The sequence below is a fragment of the Rhinoderma darwinii genome, chromosome 6 (assembly GCF_050947455.1).
Source record: "Rhinoderma darwinii isolate aRhiDar2 chromosome 6, aRhiDar2.hap1, whole genome shotgun sequence".
Lineage (NCBI taxonomy): Eukaryota > Metazoa > Chordata > Amphibia > Anura > Rhinodermatidae > Rhinoderma > Rhinoderma darwinii.
In genome coordinates this window covers 74,974,104-74,994,421 of record NC_134692.1, presented here as the reverse complement: position 1 = coordinate 74,994,421, position 20,318 = coordinate 74,974,104, and the positions used below count along the sequence as shown (strand labels likewise).

Sequence of the window (20,318 nt, the reverse complement as noted above, 5' to 3'; positions counted from 1 at the left end):
CCAGTACATTATATTTCGTGGTGGCTTTAAACATGATTCATTCCGCAAATAAAAAGCCCTCATACAGCTATGCTAATGGGAAAACAAAAATGTTTTGGCTTTTTCAATGTGGGGAAGAGAAAAACCAAACAAAAAATGGCTTTACTTTTCGGACTATAAGATGCAAGAAAAATACTGACGATTAAAGGATTTTAGTTGATATATTGTATATATACACATTAAAGAGACCCATCCACAAGACTATTCAGGCGTTGTGTGGTTGCTTCGGCAACTGTAATATCCAGTGTGCTACAAGTGTCTCGCTGCATGCAATTTAAGATCAGAAGGGAGAATGCAGTTAAAGGGATATTAACTTTTTTAATCTTTTCTCTGAATCTTTAGTATAGACAGTGTGTTCACAGATAGAGCCAGTCAGGGACCGTTGGGGTATGAAAGAATGGACTTGAGTGGAAAACAGAGAGGAATACATTACAAGGTATTTTATTATTATTAAAATCAAACAGTAAGTTCTTTGTGCATCTTGGCTCTGCATTCATTGTTGTTATCCTCTGGTCAGTGGGATAGGGGTCATCAATGCACCATGTGACGGCTGGTGTTTTTCTTTATTATGATGGATTATTTTTTAAGTAGCTGTGCTTTGGCACGCTCAATCTTTTCTGCTGCAGAAGAATCCGTGACAGAGGAACATTTTGACAGGACCATGTTCATTTCATTTTCATTTTTATGTTCAATTGCAGCCTCTGCAGCTTGATCTAAATCTCTATAACAGAAAAAAAAAATAGTTATAGTGACTTTTCTGTTCACCGTTGCTATAAATTACTACTGTCCTGTGTCTTCATACCATATTTATCTATGCATTTTGTTAACCTCACTGACTCACTAATCGTATTATTCTAAGGAAAACAAAATACATATAACAAAAAAAAATATAACGTAACAAGTACTATAAATACTACAAGAAAAACACCAAATACTAATAATAGTCGCTGGATAACATTGTGCTGGTGTTAAAGAGTTAGGGTCAGTTCACACTGAGTTTTTTGACTCTGAAATCAATGGTAGGCATTTTCGGCCGTTTTTTGGCGCGTTTTCCATGGGAGGCGGAGGCGTTTTCTTCCCACGAGCGGAAAAACCGTCTCGCGGGAAAAAAAAGCGGCATGCCATATCTTCGGGTGTCTAAGTCTTAGACCTCCTGTTTTTTGCGCGCGGCGCTTAGGCAGAGCAAAATCTACCTCAAAATTCCAAACTGAATTTTGAGGCAGATTTTCTAGCTGCAAAAAACTCAGCGTGAACCCAGAGTAATGGGATGTTCATTCGAACTCAAGATAAATGATAGTTTGCGTCCTCCAGACTTGGTGGTTATTTATCAATTTTCTCTTCCAGTATAGTAGCCTAAGGTCACTAACACAGGACAGTAGTTTGCATCAGTATTTGGTCCAAAATCTTTCTATTATACTTTTACTTTTTCAGTTCATTTTCTATTCCTGGTTTTGACTTCCACATATGATGCAAAATACTGACCAAGACACTGCCATGTAAAAGATGCCTGTGTTTTTGGAGCCAATTTTGACACGGAAAGGGTATGTGCACACGATAGCAGGCATTTACGTCTGAAAAGACAGACTGTTTTCAGGAGAAAACAGCTGCCTCGTTTCAGACGTAAATGCTCCTCGCGTTTTGCGAGGCTTCTCAGACGGCCGTAAATTTTGAGCTACTCTTCATTGAGTTCAATGAAGAATGGCTCAAATTACGTCTGAAAGAAGTGTCCTGCACTTCTGACGAGACTGTATTTTTACGCGTCGTCGTTTGACAGCTGTCAAACGACGACGCGTAAATGACAGGTTGTCTGCACAGTACGTCGACAAACCCATTCAAATGAATGGGCAGATGTTTGCCGACGTATTGTAGCCCTATTTTCAGACGTAAAACGAGGCATAATACGCCTCGTTTACGTCTGAAAATAGGTCGTGTGAACCCAGCCAAACAGTGTTAGGCTGGGTTCACACTACCTATTTTCAGACGTAATGGAGGCGTTTTACGCCTCGAATTACGCCTGAAAAGACGGCTCCAATACGTCGGCAAACATCTGGCCATTACTTTCAATGGGATTTACGATGTACTGTGCCGACGACCTGTCATTTTACACGTCGCTGTCAAAAGACGGCTCGTAAAATTACAGCCTCGTCAAAACAAGTGCAGGACACTTCTTGGGATGTTTTTGGAGCCGATTTCTCATAGACTCTAATGAAAACAGCTCCAAAAACGGCCGTAGAAAACGCAGTGAAAACGCCGCGAAAAACACGAGTTGCTCAAAAAACATCTGAAAATCAGGGGCTGTTTTCCCTTGAAAGCAGCTCTGTATTTTGAGACGTTTTTGACCCTACGTGTGAACATACCCTTAGAATTCGCACCAAAAAAAGGCCCAAATTTTTCTAAATTGATTTGATTTCAGAGAGCAGTTTTTTTTCCCGTGCAGTGTTTGTCCGCGGAAAAAAAAAAAAATGTCATGCCCAATCTTGGAGCAGTTTCCACTTCTGAACCTCCATTGTAATCAATGGAAGGCGAAAAAAACAGTGCTGTTCATTTGGAGTGGTTTTTGCATTTGCTACATGTATAAATAAGCCTAACAAAAAAATGCGTAAAAAAAGTAAATAAAAAAACCACCTCAAATAGGTGAAACAAAAAAAAGTGCCAAAAACTGTTGCATTTTAAAATCTGCCTTAGGGTAGGTTCACACGGAGTTTCTTTCCGTTTGGAATTTTGACGCAGATTTTGCTCTGCCTGCACGCTGTTTTTCGCCCGCAGCCATTGTGCGCCACTGGCAAAAAACGCAGCGAAATAAGCTTTCTCTGCCTCCCATTGATGTCAATGGGAAGTCAGAGACGTAAACGCCCGAAGAGAAGTGTCATGCCCTTTTTCCCGCGAGACGGTTTTTCCACTTGCGGGAAAACAACGCCTCCCATTGAAATCACTGAGAGGCATTTTCGGCCGTTTTTTGGTGCGTTTTCCGACGTGGATTCCGCATCAAAAAACGTGTAAAAAAACTCAGTGTGAACATACCATTAAAAGATCTGGAAGAAATGTTGAGGCAGATTTCTTGTGCTTGACACAAAACGCCTTGTGCACATACATACCTTAAGCAGCATTTAGGCTGGATTTACACAGTTTTTGATAAAGTTGTTAAACCAAATACAGACGTCAATACAAAAGAGAGGACACATAGCAGTCTTTTCTTTTACTTTCCTTTAATTGTGGATCTACTTCCGGGTTAGGCTATCAAAACAGCATATCTGAATGCAGCCATAAATAGGCAATCGTGCAAAGTCATATCAATCAGTCAAAAAGTGTGCAACTGGCATAAGGCCAGACTACAACGGGAGAGAATTACCCATAAATTGCACTCTCAACAATGCTATACAGTATATAACTTATCACTGGGGCGAAGCATTTATCTACAGATGAAACTAAAGGTACTGACATGGAGGGGGCGTAGCCAGCGGCCAAGATGGACGGTCGTGTTTGAGCAGAGCTCCTGGGGACTGCATATAATCCTGCCTTCATCCTGACACAGCCTGGCATACCATCAATATCGCTGTGACCAGACAGACTCTAAACACCCCTGCTCCCTCCATCTAAGCTCCGGAGGGTGCTGCGGTCACGGTTAAACAGGAAATTTGTTCCCTGTTGTGACCACATTCGGCCTAGTATGGCCTTGTTGCGTACCTACAGCAGCAGCATCTGCAGCCACTGTGCCGGACTGTCCTACTACCCGCACTGGACCGGAATATTCTACTACCTGCTAGATGGGCCTCAGAGAGACTGTGCCTTATTATATCCTACAACTACTTGTTATTTAGCGGTTATCTTGCGATGAGCGACCACCTACAGAGCTGAGTTATGCTATACATAGATGGGGAATTTGCCTGCCGAGGTACATTTGAAACCTTGGATACAATGGTCGTGTCACTCTTTTCACACTACTTACTCTAGAGGAGTCTCCCTGCTAATACATCGCTCTGTGCGCTAGAACCCAATACATACCCCTAGAGAGCCTGACTGTATATTTGTATTTGTCTATGCCGAAATTGACACTAAACCATATGTTATCCTATGTATCTACAATCCATCACAAGCGAATACTTCTGTTCAAGCAGCAATTAGATTTGCTCATCAATTCCCAACGTCATTCATTTTATGTATTGGTGACTTTAACCAGGTGATGTACCCATCTATGGACCGATTTTCACAGCATCCTACTTCTGTTCAGGTGACCTCTAGACCTCCCCATACCCTTAAGTGGGACACCTTTAACCCTTCCAGACATCCGCTGTATATATACGGCGCACGTCTGGTGGAGGAGTATGGAGCGGGCTCAAGGGCTGAGCTCGCTCCATTGAATTAGCGTGTTGGCTGTGTGCTAGAAACAGGGGGTGGCCCATGTAACGTTTTAATGGCCCGCCTGCGACGCGATCGCGAGGTTATGTTGGTTGGCATAGCAGCCAGGGGGCCTGATGAAGGCCCCCAGGTCTGCCATCTCTGTACTCCTATGAAGCCCTGCCTCCGGGCTTCATAGGAGCGTGTCAATATCACAATAAACTGCAATACATTAGTACTGAAATAAATCATGCAAGCGATCCAACGATTACTGGTTCAAGTCCCCCAGGGGGACAAGTAAAACTAGTAATAAACAGTCAAATCAAGTTTTTGTAATTAATTAAAAAAAATTTAAATGAAAAGTTCAAAAACCCTCTTTTCCCATTTTCCCTCAAGCACAAGGTAAAAAAAATTAACATAATTGGTATTGACGCATTCGTAAAAGTCTGAACTACTGCAATATATCATTAATTAGTCTGCACGGTGAATGCCGTAAACATTTTTAAAAAGCCAGAATCGCTATTTTTGGGTCACTTCATCTCCCACAAAAAAAAATGGAATAAAAAGTCTCATGTACCCCAAAATGTTACCAATATAAACTACAGCTCGCACCGCAAAAACTAAGCTCTCATACCGCTCAATTGACGGAAAATATAAAAGTTATGGCTCTCAGAATATGGCGACTAAACTCAAATTTTATTTTTAACAATTCGTTTTTTCCTTGTAAAAGTAGTAAAACATAAAAAAAACTATATCAATTTGGTATCTCTAATTGTATTGACACGCAGAATAAAGTATGCCATTGCCACTAGATTTAAGGAATATTATGCCACCCCATATCTCTCCTCTAATGACCATTCTATAGCAGATGTTTTGGAATACTTACAAGATCTAACTTTTCCCACCCTATCAGTAGAACAGATAAACCTACTTGATGCCCCCATCACTCTGGAGGAACTTCAATGGCTTCGTGATATGGCGCTTCATAAATCCCCTGGCCTGGATGGGCCTCCAATTGAAGTTTATAAGAGGTATCAAGAACATGTAGGCCCATTATTACTTGAAACTCTTAATCAGGCCTTATTTACCTATTCGCACCCCTCTACTATGATGCCACTATTATAGTGTTGGTAAAGACCGGTAAAAACCCTGAAGACTGTGGCTCATACAGGCCAATTTCCAAGTTAATGTAGATTATAAAATCCTGACCAAAATACTTGCTAAGAGACTAAACCAAGTTATTCAGAAAATTATTCATCCAGACCAGACTGGGTTTATGGCTGGGAAATCCACCACTATTAACATTAGACGGGTTCAGACAGCCATACAGCAAGTAGATCACACAATATACCCTGGGATATTGCCTCCTTAGTCACCATGAAGGCGTTTGACTGGCCTTTTCTTATGGCTTGCCTTCAATACTTTGGCCCTAAATTTCAGGCTTGTATTCAACTTCTTTACAAATTCCCTAAGGCCAATGTAGTGGTTAATGGCATTCCCTCTGACTCTTTTCCCCTCTCCCGTGGTACGCGACAGGGCTGTCCCCTTTCCTCGGCCTTGTTCTCTATTGCTATTGAAGCTATTGCGATTCGATTAAGATCTAATCCCATGGTAACATGCATACATTGTGGAGGAAGGACCAGTGTGGTAGGCCTATATGTAGACGATATGGTCCTTTTTCTACGTAACCATAACGAGTCATACCATCACGTTGAATTACTTGACACCTTCTCACAATTTTCCGGTTTCAGAGTCAATTGCCAAAAACCAGCTATAACGTATACCGCCCTCAATCCAACCCTGAACCCCTTATTGCTACAATGTGGTTTAGCTGTAGTTACCAAATTTCCGTATTTCGGACTTGCTATGGTTCTGGACCATGAAAACACGAAAGCTGAAACTATTCCGTTATATGGCTGAAATTTAAACTGTGGTCTAGATTACCCTTATCAGTAGCAGGTTGTATCAACCTGATTAAAATGGTCGTACAACCTAAACGTCTCCATATATTACAACATTTGTCTGTCAAACTTCCGTTCACATAACTCCTTACTTATTAACTTTATTTGGGGCTCCTCAAGCTCGAAACTCAAATTAACTACCCTACAGCACCCCAAAGAAGATGGTGGGATGGCGCTTTCAGACCTATGCATTCATTACCTGGTGGGTCAACTACGGGGTTTGAGAGACTGGTTATTAGATACACCCTTGTCACATACTATTACCTGGCCTTCATAGTGGTTGGCCGTAGTTTACTTAGTTTCCCGGAATACCCTCAATTTACACGACAAACCACGTTACCCTGTTTACACAGAGAAACCATGGCAATTTGGCGCACATCTAAAACCATCCTACATTTTAGGGACACCCTTCCTTATTTACCTTTATGTCATAACCCTACCTTACCTACAGACTGTTCGAGACCCATAATTCTAGCAAGACGTGGAAGTAATAAGAGTTGGAGATGTATATAGGGACGGAGCTTTTCTCACATTTCTCCAACTACAGGAGACTCATCAACTCCCTCAGATGCTGTGATATAGATACCTTCAACTTCGGCACACCATTCAAACACAATTTCCCCCCCAATACAGCTACTATCTGAATGTACCCCCTTATAAGTATTTTGAAATCTCAGGGTCCTAAAGGCCTTATTTCTGCATTGTATACTTACCTACTCTCAGCCAAAGTAGCCCCAACTCCCCTACCAGTGTATAACAAATGGTTATCAAAAATTCCCAACCTAACCACTGAGGATAGAAGTGATGTACTGAGCTCACACTTAACAGTATCTCCAGCAATTAATAATAAATTAATTCAACTAAGTCTTATACATCAGGCCCATCTTACACCCACGAGATTACACAAAATGGGTAGGATTCCCACGTCTGCACGTCACAGATGTTAACGTTTAGAAACAGATTTGTTGCATCTTATGTGGGACTGCCCCTAAATTTCTACCTTCTGGACACCGGTATTTAACTTCCTTACATCCCTATTATCTATTCATGTACCAAATACTCCTAGGATTGCTTTATTCAGCATTTTAGACTATTAACAATGGACACATTATACACGCATATTCCTCAGAGTGTCTTTATTTTTAGCCAGGAAAACTATTGCAATGCATTGGATGGTAGATAGACCACCATCCATTCCGGAGTGGAAAACGCTTGTTAATACTGTTATAACCTACGAACGACTAGTTTACCAACATCGTGGATACCATAACAAATTTTATAAAATCTGGGATCCATGGCTAGACACCCCTGAGTCCATTGATATGATTGACCTCTAATTCACGCATCACATTCTGTCTCACTAGTCTTCAATTGATAGTCTCTAACTTGCTTTGCCATATATGTAACACCTTAACGGCATAGACATTTGGTTGTATTGTTCCTTTTCCTTATGGTTTTATAAAATTCTAAATCTTTGCATTATACTGATTAATGACGAATTGTGATCAACTATCATTCACATTGTACAACTGCAATACAACATCAGTGTTCTGTATTTACCCGGTTTGCGACGTTTTAAGTAAAACAAATAAAAATAAATAATAAAAAAAAACAAGGGGCCCCCACTAATCCTACTGATTAAGGGCAGGCTGTGTACAGAGCTCTAACCCTTAATACAATATTTGACCAACTTCATAGCTTTACTGTGTCTTTTTAAAATTTACTTCTAATTTAATTAGAATTAACAAACACTTACCCAATTATAAGAAAAGCCTTTACTCTTTGCTCAGGGCTCACACGTGCAATGTACTTCTTCGCTTCAACTTTGTTTCTGTGTTTCATACATATTTCAACATAAGGCTATTATAAAAAATAAAAAAAAAATTCAAAAGGTGTCTGTTATTCTTGATATGTACATTTGTTTAAAACATTCTGATTCTACGGATATAGTGAAAGGCCATAAAAATTAAGACATGAACATAAAATAGAAATCCAGTTAATGGTTTGCATGTTTACCTGATTATGTCTTTAAAGAGGCTCTGTCACCACATTATAAGTGCCCTATCTCCTACATAAGGAGATCGGCGCTATAATGTAGGTGACAGCAGTGCTTTTTATTAAAAAAAACGTTTTTAGATTTATGCTAATGAGTTGCTTAATGCCCAAGTGGGCGTATTTTTACTTTAGACCAAGTGGGCGTTGTACAGGGGAGTGTATGACGCTGACGAATCAGCATCATGCACTCCTCTCCATTCATTTACACAGCGCATAGGGATCCTGTTAGTACTAACACATTAACAATACTGAAGTGTTTAGACAGTGAATAGACATTCCACGGAATGTCTATTCACAATCTCTGCACTTCGTTACTCTGTCTGTGGTAGTTACAGCAGAGGACGCGTAATCTCGCGAGATTACGCGGTAAATGACAGGTTACAACGAGATCACACTTCCTCTGCTGTAACTACCATAGATACAGTAACGAAGTGCAGAGATTGTGAATAGACATCCTGTGGAATGTCTATTCACTGTCTAAACACTTCAGTATCGTTAATGTGTTCGTATAAGGCTGGATTAACACGAGGTCATGTACGATGCTAGGAGTACCTGCCTCGCTGCCGGACAACTGTCCCGTACTGAAAACATGATTACAGTACGGGACAGTTGTCCGGCAGCGAGGCAGGGACTCCTAGCATCGTACAGAAGTATGATGCTAGGAGCCCGGCTCCCTGCACTGTGTTCGGTCTGGGACTTGCAGCCGAAATACGTCCGTCAATTACGGACGTAATGACCTCGTGTGAATCCAGCCTAAGACAGCACATAAGGATCTAGCAGGATCCCTATGCGCTGGGTAAATGAATGGAGAGGAGTGCATGATGCTGATTGGTCAGCGTCATACACTCCTCTGTACAACGCCCACTTGGTCTAAAGTAAAAATACACCCACTTGGGCATTAAGCAACTCATTAGCATAAATCTAAAAACGCTAATACAGTGGTAAAAATAGATAATTTTTTTTAAATAAAAAGCACTGCTGTCACCTACATTATAGCGCCCATCTCCTTATGTAGGAGATAGGGCACTTATAATGTGATGACAGAGCCTCTTTAAACAATGGTCTTTACTTTGAGTTTTTTTCAGTGGAGTGTTCACCTTTCTTACAGCGGTATTAATCTTAAACAAGTGTTGCTCTGTAACCCACTTCCCCAAGATTAATTTATGGCCTCAGTAGGTAAGAAGCGATCATGAACAGTGGCGGATTATCATTAGGGCGTTTCGGGCGGTCGCCCGGGGCCCAAGACTGCCAGGGGGCCCAAGGAGCCTATGACCGCCCGAACCCCCTCATGCCCAGTGGCGTCGCTAGCACCGGAGGGAGCCCCGGTGCCAGGACCGCACCTGTCAGGCGAGGGGAGCTTTGCTTCTACTTAGCAGCCGTGGTCTGTGCTGCTTTAGAAGCTCCCCCTCCAGCCCCCCTTCCCTGCTCTAAACATCTCTGCTGCTAGCTGTCGGGACATGGGGGAGGGGAGACTGTCGGCGGGCTCTGTGCTGTGAGCAGGAGAAGAGCTGCAGTGAAGACATAAAAGGTAAGTGCATGTGTGTTTAATATCCATATTCATGTGTGTTTAATGTCCATATTCATGTGTGTTTAATGTCCATATTCATGTATGTTTAATGTCCATATTCATGTATGTTTAATGTCCATATTCATGTGTTTACAAGGTGTACTTTGTGTATAATGTGCATACTCGTGTATAATGTGCCTACTTAGTGTATAATGTGCATACTCGTGTGTACTTTGTGTACTATGCATACTTTGTGTATAATGTGCCTACTTTGTGTACTTTGTGCATAATGTGTGTACTTTGTGTACTGTGCGTACTTTGTGCATAATGTGCGTACTTTGTACTGTGCGTACTTTGTGCATAATGTGCGGACTTTGTGCGTACTTTGTGCATAATGTGCGTACTTTGTGCATAATGTGCGTACTTTGTGCATAATGTGCGTACTTTGTGCATAATGTGGTACTTTGTGTACTGTGCATACTTTGTGCATAATGTGCCTACTTTGTGCATAATGTGGTACTTTGTGTACTGTGCATACTTTGTGCATAATGTGCATACTTTGTGCATAATGTGCCTACTTTGTGCATAATGTGCGTACTTTGTGCATAATGTGCCTACTTTGTGCATAATGTGCGTACTTTGTGTACTTTGTGCATAATGTGGGTACTTTGTGCATAATGTGCGTACTTTGTGCATAATGTGCCTACTTTGTGCATAATGTGCGTACTTTGTGCATAATGTGCCTACTTTGTGCATAATGTGCGTACTTTGTGTACTTTGTGCATAATGTGTGTACTTTGTGCATAATGTGCGTACTTTGTGCATAATGTGCCTACTTTGTGCATAATGTGCGTACTTTGTGTACTTTGTGCATAATGTGTGTACTTTGTGCATAATGTGCGTACTTTGTGCATAATGTGCCTACTTTGTGCATAATGTGCGTACTTTGTGCATAATGTGTGTACTTTGTGCATAATGTGTGTACTTTGTGCATAATGTGCGTACTTTGTGCATAATGTGGTACTTTGTGTACTGTGCATACTTTGTGCATAATGTGCGTACTTTGTGTACTTTGTGCATAATGTGCGTACTTTGTGCATAATGTGCCTACTTTGTGCATAATGTGCGTACTTTGTGTACTTTGTGCATAATGTGCGTACTTTGTGCATAATGTGCATACTTTGTGTACTTTGTGCATAATGTCCTTACTTTGTGCATAATGTGCGTACTTTGTGCATAATATGGTACTTTGTGTACTGTGCGTACTTTGTGCATAATGTGCCTACTTTGTGTACTTTGTGCATAATGTGGTACTTTGTGTACTTTGTGCATAATGTGCGTACTTTGTGCATAATGTGCCTACTTTGTGTACTTTGTGCATAATGTGCGTACTTTGTGCATAATGTGCATAATGTGCGTACTTTGTGCATAATGTGCGTACTTTGTGCATAATTTGCGTACTTTGTGCATAATGTGGTACTTTGTGTACTGTGCGTACTTTGTGCATAATGTGCCTACTTTGTGTACTTTGTGCATAATGTGGTACTTTGTGTACTGTGCGTACTTTGTGCATAATGTGCATAATGTGCGTACTTTGTGCATAATGTGCCTACTTTGTGTACTGTGTGTACTTTGTGCATAATGTGCGTACTTTGTGCATAATGTGCGTACTTTGTGCATAATGTGCGTACTGTGTGTACTTTGTGCATAACGTGCCTACTTTGTGTACTAGTGTTTAGGTAGTGTTAGCAATAGTTACGGCGCGGCAGGGTGGTGGTGGAGAAGGGGGGCCCAAGTTTGGGTAACAGCCCAGGGCCCATGGTCTTCTTAATCCGCCACTGATCATGAATTATACCATCTGTCCAAGCAGATGGAACAGTGATTTAACAGATGGCAACTGGCAGTTTATGGGTAGGATTATATCAGTAGGGGGTCCTAGCGCTGGGCCCTTTCAGATGTGTTTTTTCAACTTTCAGCAGTTTGCTAACAACAGCCTAATAAACAGTCAGGTTAGAAAATACCGGCATGCGCTGAAGGACATAGAGTTTAGCAGAGCACTTGTGCCCCTTCATCCTAGCGATCAGCAGGTATCTCAGCGCCCAGAACCAAGCTATTTATCTTAACTTGTATAACAAGTCTGAAGTTTCATGAAATGACAGAGAAATGATACCTTCCCGCCAATAATCTTTATATAGACATCCTAGCTGCCTAAGATCCATGAAGCTAGGGCATATATTTACCATCCTAACATTCATGGCAGATGGCGCTGTATAATGCTCTGCCATTAAAGAGATCGGACTGACACTGTGACACAAAAAAAAAAGGGAAAAAATATTTAGCCAAACATTTAAAAGAAAAAGCATTCACCCTTTTAATGTGTCATTACGATTAAAGTTTTCTGGGGGGCATGGCCAAGACTCCAGATGGAAACATCCTCCTCTCAGTGTTACCGGTCGTATTAATCTGTTTACAATAAAGCCCCTTCCTAGATTTTTATACCTCTTTCATAAGTCCAGTTTGTTTGCCATTATCACTTTACACCAACGTTGACAAAGATCTTAGCTTTCTATATCTGGGCGGTAGTTGCTCCTAGAATTGCTCTTGGTACACTGCAGTTACCCACTGAGCAAAGTGGACTGGCTCTTCCAAATCTATATCTGTATTTCCTTGCCAGCCAACTGGTATATGTTTGGTGGTGGTTTACTCACAGACACTTTAATCTCTGCACAGATCTGGAAGCTTCTCTTCTAGGCTCCTATAAAGCTTTAGTTAACTATATATATATATATATATATATATATATATATATATATATATATATATATATATATATATATATATATATATATAAAAAACAGCCCCCCCCCCCCCTGGACAGATGTTTACAATTCCAGTGCAGACTACGCTGAAGGTCTGGCAGAGGTCACGGTTGCTCTTCATCTCTGAACCGGTATCTTGGTAGAATCCGCTTCTACCACAGCTATGACAACTTCCTGACCCTAGTAGGTTGGCGGCCCTGGGTATATTAACCTTAGAAGATGTGGTGGTGGAAGATAAACCTGCACAACTGGCTACATTTGCACAAGTTCGGTCCAAACATCACATCCCACCTCATCTCAGGTTTCGTTATTACCAGACATGCCCTCTGGTCGCAATTTTCAGGATATGTCAGATTGTGTACATCCCAGGTAGAGGATTGGGTGACGCAGGAGATGTTGGCAAAACCTATGGCCATACTGTATAGACAATTATTAAGTGTCTCGTCCAATAAACTGGATAGAGCCCTGGTCCGATGGTCCCAGGCTCTTCCTTCTATAGATAAATATGACCATAAGGAAATACTGACTGCTCCTTTAATGGTTTTAAAAAGGGACCAACTTATTCAATTAAAGTCTTTGAACCAAATTTACTACACCCCTTCCAAATTGTTTAGGAGGGGATGTATCCTTACTCTTATCTGTCCACATTGCCAAAGAGCTGATGGCTCCTTCTTACATATATTCTGGGAGTGTCCAGTTATTTCTAATTTCTGGATTGAAGTAATGGAATTGAAGTAATGGAATTTATCGAGCTTAACCCCTTAAGGACGCAGCCTAGTTTTGGCCTTAAGGCTCAGAGCCCATTTTTCAAATCGGACATATTTCACTTTATGTGGTAATAACGTCGGAATGCTTAAACCTATCCAAGCGATTCTGAGATTGTTTTCTCGTGACACTTTGGGCTTCATGTTCGTGGTAAAATTTGGTCGATATATTCAGTGTTTATTGGTGAAAAATTGCAAAATTTAGAGAAAATTTAGAAAAAATTGCATTTTTCAGAATTTAAATGCATCTGCTTGTAAAACAGACGGTTATACCACCCAAAATAGTTACTAGTTCACATTTCCCATATGTCTACTTTAGATTGGCATCGTTTTTTGAACATTCTTTTATTTTTCTTGGACGTTGCAAGGCTTAGAACATAAACAGCAATTTCTCATATTTTTAAGAAAATTTCAAAAGCCTTTTTTTTAAGGTACCTCTTGAGTTCTGAAGTGGCTTTGAGGGGCCTATGTATTAGAAACCCCCATAAAACACCCCATTTTAAAAACTAGACCCCTCAAAGTATTCAAAACAGCATTTAGAAAGTTTAGTTACTTCAGGCATTTCACAGGAATTAAAGCAAAGTGGAGGTGAAATTTGCAAATTTCATTTTTCTTGCTGAATTTCAATATTATTCCATTTTTTTCTGTAACACAGAAGGTTTTACCAGAGAAATACTACTAAATATGTATTGTCCAGATTCTGCAGTTTTTAGAAATGTCCCACATGTGGCTCTAGTGCGCTCGTGGAATAAAACACAAGCCCCAGAAGCAAAGAAGCACCTAGTGCATTTTGAGGCCTCTTTTTTATTAGAATATATTTTAGGCAGCATGCCAGGTTTGAAGAGGTGTTGAGGTATGAAAGCAATGGAAACCCACCAGAAGTGACCCCATTTTGGAAACTAGACCCCTCAAGGAATTCATTTATGGTTGTTGTTATCATTTTGACCACACCGTTTTTTCACAGCACCTATTTGAATTGGGCTGTGAAATTAAAAAAATGATATTTTTTCCATTAAGATGTAATTTTTGTTCAAAATTTCTTATTTTCACAAGGAATAAAACACCCCATTTTGTTGCCCAATTTGTCCTTAGTGCGGCAATACCCCATTTGTGGTGATAAACTGCCATTTGGGCCCATGGGAGGACTCAGAAGGAAAGGAGCGCTATGTGTTTGTTGGAGTCCAGATTTTGCTGGATTGGTTTTCGGGTTCCATGTCGCATTTGCAGAGCCCCAGAGGTATGAAAGCAATGGAAACACACCAAAAGTGACCCCATTTTGGAAACTAGACCCCTCAAGGAATTCATTTATGGTTGTTGTTATCATTTTGACCACACCGTTTTTTCACAGCACCTATTTGAATTGGGCTGTGAAATTAAAAAAATGATATTTTTTCCATTAAGATGTAATTTTTGTTCAAAATTTCTTATTTTCACAAGGAATAAAACACCCCATTTTGTTGCCCAATTTGTCCTGAGTGCGGCAATACCCCATTTGTGGTGATAAACTGCCGTTTGGGCCCATGGGAGGACTCAGAAGGAAAGGAGCGCTATGTGTTTGTTGGAGTCCAGATTTTGCTGGATTGGTTTTCGGGTTCCATGTCGCATTTGCAGAGCCCCAGAGGTATGAAAGCAATGGAAACCCACCAAAAGTGACCCCATTTTGGAAACTAGACCCCTCAAGGAATTCATTTATGGTTGTTGTTATCATTTTGACCACACCGTTTTTTCACAGCACCTATTTGAATTGGGCTGTGAATTAAAAAAATGATATTTTTTCCATTAAGATGTAATTTTTGTTCAAAATGTCTTATTTTCTCAAGGAATAAAACACCCCATTTTGTTGCCCAATTTGTCCTGAGTGCGGCAATACCCCATTTGTGGTGATAAACTGCCGTTTGGGCCCATGGGAGGACTCAGAAGGAAAGGAGCGCTATGTGTTTGTTGGAGTCCAGATTTTGCTGGATTGGTTTTCGGGTTCCATGTCGCATTTGCAGAGCCCCAGAGGTATGAAAGCAATGGAAACCCACCAAAAGTGACCCCATTTTGGAAACTAGACCCCTCAAGGAATTCATTTATGGTTGTTGTTAGCATTTTGACCACACCGTTTTTTCACAGCACCTATTTGAATTGGGCTGTGAATTAAAAAAATGATATTTTTTCCATTAAGATGTAATTTTTGTTCAAAATTTCTTATTTTCTCAAGGAATAAAACACCCCATTTTGTTGCCCAATTTGTCCTGAGTGCGGCAATACCCCATTTGTGGTGATAAACTGCCGTTTGGGCCCATGGGAGGACTCAGAAGGAAAGGAGCGCTATGTGTTTGTTGGAGTCCAGATTTTGCTGGATTGGTTTTCGGGTTCCATGTCGCATTTGCAGAGCCCCAGAGGTATGAAAGCAATGGAAACCCACCAAAAGTGACCCCATTTTGGAAACTAGACCCCTCAAGGAATTCATTTATGGTTGTTGTTAGCATTTTGACCACACCGTTTTTTCACAGCACCTATTTGAATTGGGCTGTGAATTAAAAAAATGATATTTTTTCCATTAAGATGTAATTTTTGTTCAAAATTTCTTATTTTCACAAGGAATAAAACACCCCATTTTGTTGCCCAATTTGTCCTGAGTGCGGCAATACCCCATTTGTGGTGATAAACTGATGTTTGGGCCCATGGCAGGACTCAGAAGGAAAGGACCACCATTTGGCCTACTGGAGCTTTTCTTGTGCTAAGTCATGTATGCAGAAGCCCCTGAGGTACCAGTACAGTTGAAACCCCCGAGAAGTGACCCCATTTTAAAAACTACACCCCTTAAGACATTCATCTAGTGGTGTAGTGAGCATTTTGACCCCACAGTTATTGTGTAAAAGGTAATGCGCAGCAGATGGTGCAAAGTGAGATTTGCAATTTCCTATACATATATGCCATTTCAGTGTCTGATATATTGTGCCCAGCATGTGCCACTGGAGACATACACCCCATAAATTGTAATGTGGGTTCTCCCGGGTACGGCAATACCCTACATGTGGCTGTTATTAGCTGCCTGGGCACACGACAGGGCTCAGAAGGGAAGGACCACCATTTAGCCTACTGGAGCTTTTCTGGTGCTAAGTCATGTAGGCAGAAGCCCCTGAGGTACCAGTACAGTTGAAACCCCCGAGAAGTGACCCCATTTTAAAAACTACACCCCTTAAGACATTCATCTAGTGGTGTAGTGAGCATTTTGACCCCACAGTTATTGTGTAAAAGGTAATGCGCAGCAGATGGTGCAAAGTGAGATTTGCAATTTCCTATACATATATGCCATTTCAGTGTCTGATATATTGTGCCCAGCATGTGCCACAGGAGACATACACCCCATAAATTGTAATGTGGGTTCTCCCGGGTACGGCAATACCCTACATGTGGCTGTTATTAGCTGCCTGGGCACACGACAGGGCTCAGAAGGGAAGGACCACCATTTAGCCTACTGGAGCTTTTCTGGTGCTAAGTCATGTAGGCAGAACCCCTGAGGTACCAGTACAGTTGAAACCCCCGAGAAGTGACCCCATTTTAAAAACTACACCCCTTAAGACATTCATCTAGTGGTGTAGTGAGCATTTTGACCCCACAGTTATTGTGTAAAAGGTAATGCGCAGCAGATGGTGCAAAGTGAGATTTGCAATTTCCTATGCATATATGCCATTTCAGTGTCTGATATATTGTGCCCAGCATGTGCCACTGGAGACATACACCCCATAAATTGTAATGTGGGTTCTCCCGGGTACGGCAATACCCTACATGTGGCTGTTATTTGCTGCTTGGGCACATGGCAGGGCTCAAAAGGGAAAGATGAGGGGGATAAGCTGTGCGGAGTGCATCAGGGTAAATTAAAAATCAAGGGATGTATGGTAAATTTTAAAACAATCTTTCATACAGAGCCCTGGTTTTTCGGGACACGTGTCGCATTGGTATGTTGTGTCCTTCCTTATCCCCCTCTTATAGCACACTTTGCACCTCTTTTGACTTTTTCCCTTCTTGCCAGTTTGGGGAACTTCTCCTGGAAAGTGTTGCCCTGGTACGATGCGTGTGGCCCCGCTTCCAGAAGTACTGGGTGCCCCTCCTTCCTGGTCGCCAAAAATTAGGTTCTTTATAACCACCTCTTGAAATTCCAGGAAAGTTCCCCTCTGGCCTGCACATCGACGTAGCACGTACGCATTGTACAATGCCATCTGTATGATGTGCACGGCCAGCTTCTTATACCACACCCTCGATTTCCGCGTAGCGCTGTAGGGCTTCAGGACTTGATCTGACAAGTCCACCCCTCCCATGTACCTATTGTAGTCCAGGATGCAATCTGGTTTGGGGGTCTCTGTACTGGTACCTCGTACAGGTACATGGGTACTGGTGTGGCCGTGTATTGTTGTCAATACAAGGACATCTCTCTTGTCCTTGTACTTGACACACAATATGTTGCTACTAGAATGTGCCCTGCTCTCACCCCTTCTGAGTGTTTGCCCAAGCAGTGTTTTAGGGAGGCCTCTAAGATTTTTTCTAGCAGTGCCGCATGCCGCAGTCCTTCTGGAAGCGAGGCACTTGAAGAGCGGGACGCTGGTATAAAAATTATCCAGGTAGAGGTGGTAACCCTGGTCCAGCAGTGGGTGCACCAAATCCCACACAATTTTTGCGTTAATTCCCAGTAAGGGGGGGCATTCTGGGGGCTGAATACTGCTGTCCTTCCCTTCATATATCCTGAATTTATATGTATACCCTGATGCACTCTCGCACAGCTTATACAACTTCACGCCATACCTTGCCCTCTTACTTGGCAGGTACTGGCGGAATTGAAGCCTCCCTTTAAAATGTACCAGGGACTCATCAATGGAAATACACTTCTCGGGGGTGTATGCTTGGGCAAACCGGGCACTGATATGGTCTAATAAGGGTCTCAGTTTATATAAACGGTCAAAACTGGGGTCATCTCGGGGTGGGCACTGCTTATTATCGGCATAATGTAGGAAGCGAAGTATTGCCTCATAACGCATCCTGGACATGGCCATACGGTACATCGGGGTGTGGTATAGGATGTCCGTGCTCCAGTAGGTCCTAATGGATGGCTTTTTTAGAAGCCCCATGTTCAAGAGCAGTCCCCAGAACTTGCCCAACTCTGCTGCGTCTACAGGAGTCCACCTCTGGGATTGGGCATAAAATGAGTTGGGGTTCTTGGTGATATACTGTTGGGCATATAAATTAGTCTGGGTGACCATTAGCTCTATAAAGTTATCAGTGAAGAAGAACTTGAAAAAGTCCATCTCACTGAACCCTGCCGTGTTAAATTTGATCCCTGGGCTGCCCGTGTACTCAGGGATTTGGGGTTCATAATGGTCTGGTGTGGGCGTCCAAATGGGGTCACTTCGCTCAGGGGTATCACTTGTTGTGGGGTCACTTCTCTCAGGGATTTCTACTATGGTGGTGGTCCTGGGGCGTCTCCTAGGGGGTCCCTCCTCTTCATCGCTGGATGAGGAGGTAGACAAATAAAATAGTGTATCGCCATCCGACGAGTCTGTGTCGGAGGCCAGAAATGCATACGCCTCTTCAGCAGTAAATGTCCGTTGGGACATGCTTGTTGTGCTAAGACAAAATTTATATACAGCAAAAAAATAAATCCCTAACTGGGAGCAATAGGATAGCACAAATGTGTTTTGTTTTTAGAGAGCAAGTGGACTTCCCTGACACTAAAGCTAACTAGGGCGAGGGTTCCTAACACTAAACCTAACTAAATTTTATGTGGACTTCCCTAACGCTAAACCTAACTACGGCGACGATTCCCTGACACTAAACCTATCTAGATTATTTCAAGCTTCCCTGACACTAAACCTAACTACGGTGACGGGTGCCTGACACTAAACCTATCTAATTATTCCGAGCTTCCCTGACGCTAAACCTAACTACGGTGATGGATCCCTAACGCTAAGCCTATCTACGGTGACCGATTCCTGACGCTAAATTCCCTGACACTATACCTAACTACGCTTTTTGACGGTTCCCTGACACTAACTAACCCTAATACTAAACTAACCAGTTAAATTTTCAAAATTGGCTAAACTAACTATTTTTTTTTGTTTCTTTTTTTTCTTTTTATATTTTTATTTTTGTTTTATGTTTTATATAGAAAAAAATGAAAAAAAAATCCCCAGGGACCAAGAAATGTGGTCCTGAAGACTGAAAAGTGGTCAGTGATAGGAGATCACTGACCAAAAAACGTGGGTAGAACTCAAAGAGGAAGGGAACAGGAGTGGGTAGTGGATGGGGTGGTGGGAAGCCAAAAAAACGTTGTTTTAGAAACTTTTTTTCACTTTTTTTCACTTCTTTTCTCTCTGACTCTCTGCTCACAACCGATCTCAACGCCTCGCTAACTCCAACAGGGCGTTCAGGGCGGTTGCAGCAGGATGTGAGGTCAGAGAGAGGAAGTGACGAGAATGATCGCTGCTATTGGCTAGTTACTCACTGACTAGCCAATAGCGGCGATCGGCGAGGCGGGACCATAGTAAATGGTCCCGGCCCATTATGCTGTGATAGCCTGCTGTCAGAAACAGCAGCTATCACAGCTCATGAACGCGCCGAGCGCGCGCACCGCTGTGCTCAATGAGACCGATCGCTGATATTGGCTAGTTACTCACTGACTAGCCAATAGCGGCGATCGGCGAGGCGGGACCATAGTAAATGGTCCCGGCACATTATGCTGTGATAGCATGCTGTCAGAAACAGCAGCTTTCACAGCTCAGGAACGCCGGGCTCGAGCACTGCTGTGCTGAATGAGACCGATCGCTGCTATTGGCTAGTTACTCACTGACTAGCCAAT

The 20,318-nt window shown here is 42.0% G+C and overlaps 1 protein-coding gene across 2 annotated transcripts in view; it reads right to left on the bottom strand.

Moving 5' to 3' along the window:
* Positions 1-337: 337 nt before the first annotated feature.
* Positions 338-20,318, bottom strand: part of VPS16 (VPS16 core subunit of CORVET and HOPS complexes) — a 286,660-nt gene continuing 266,679 nt past the window's right edge. For both annotated transcript variants that reach the window (XM_075829956.1, XM_075829955.1), the window contains exons 23-24: positions 8,092-8,195; positions 338-760 (exon numbers count right to left, since the gene is read on the bottom strand). In XM_075829956.1, coding sequence (XP_075686071.1) covers positions 616-760; positions 8,092-8,195 — 249 coding nt within the window. In that variant the 3' untranslated portion in view covers positions 338-615. The remainder of the gene's footprint in view (positions 761-8,091; positions 8,196-20,318) is intronic.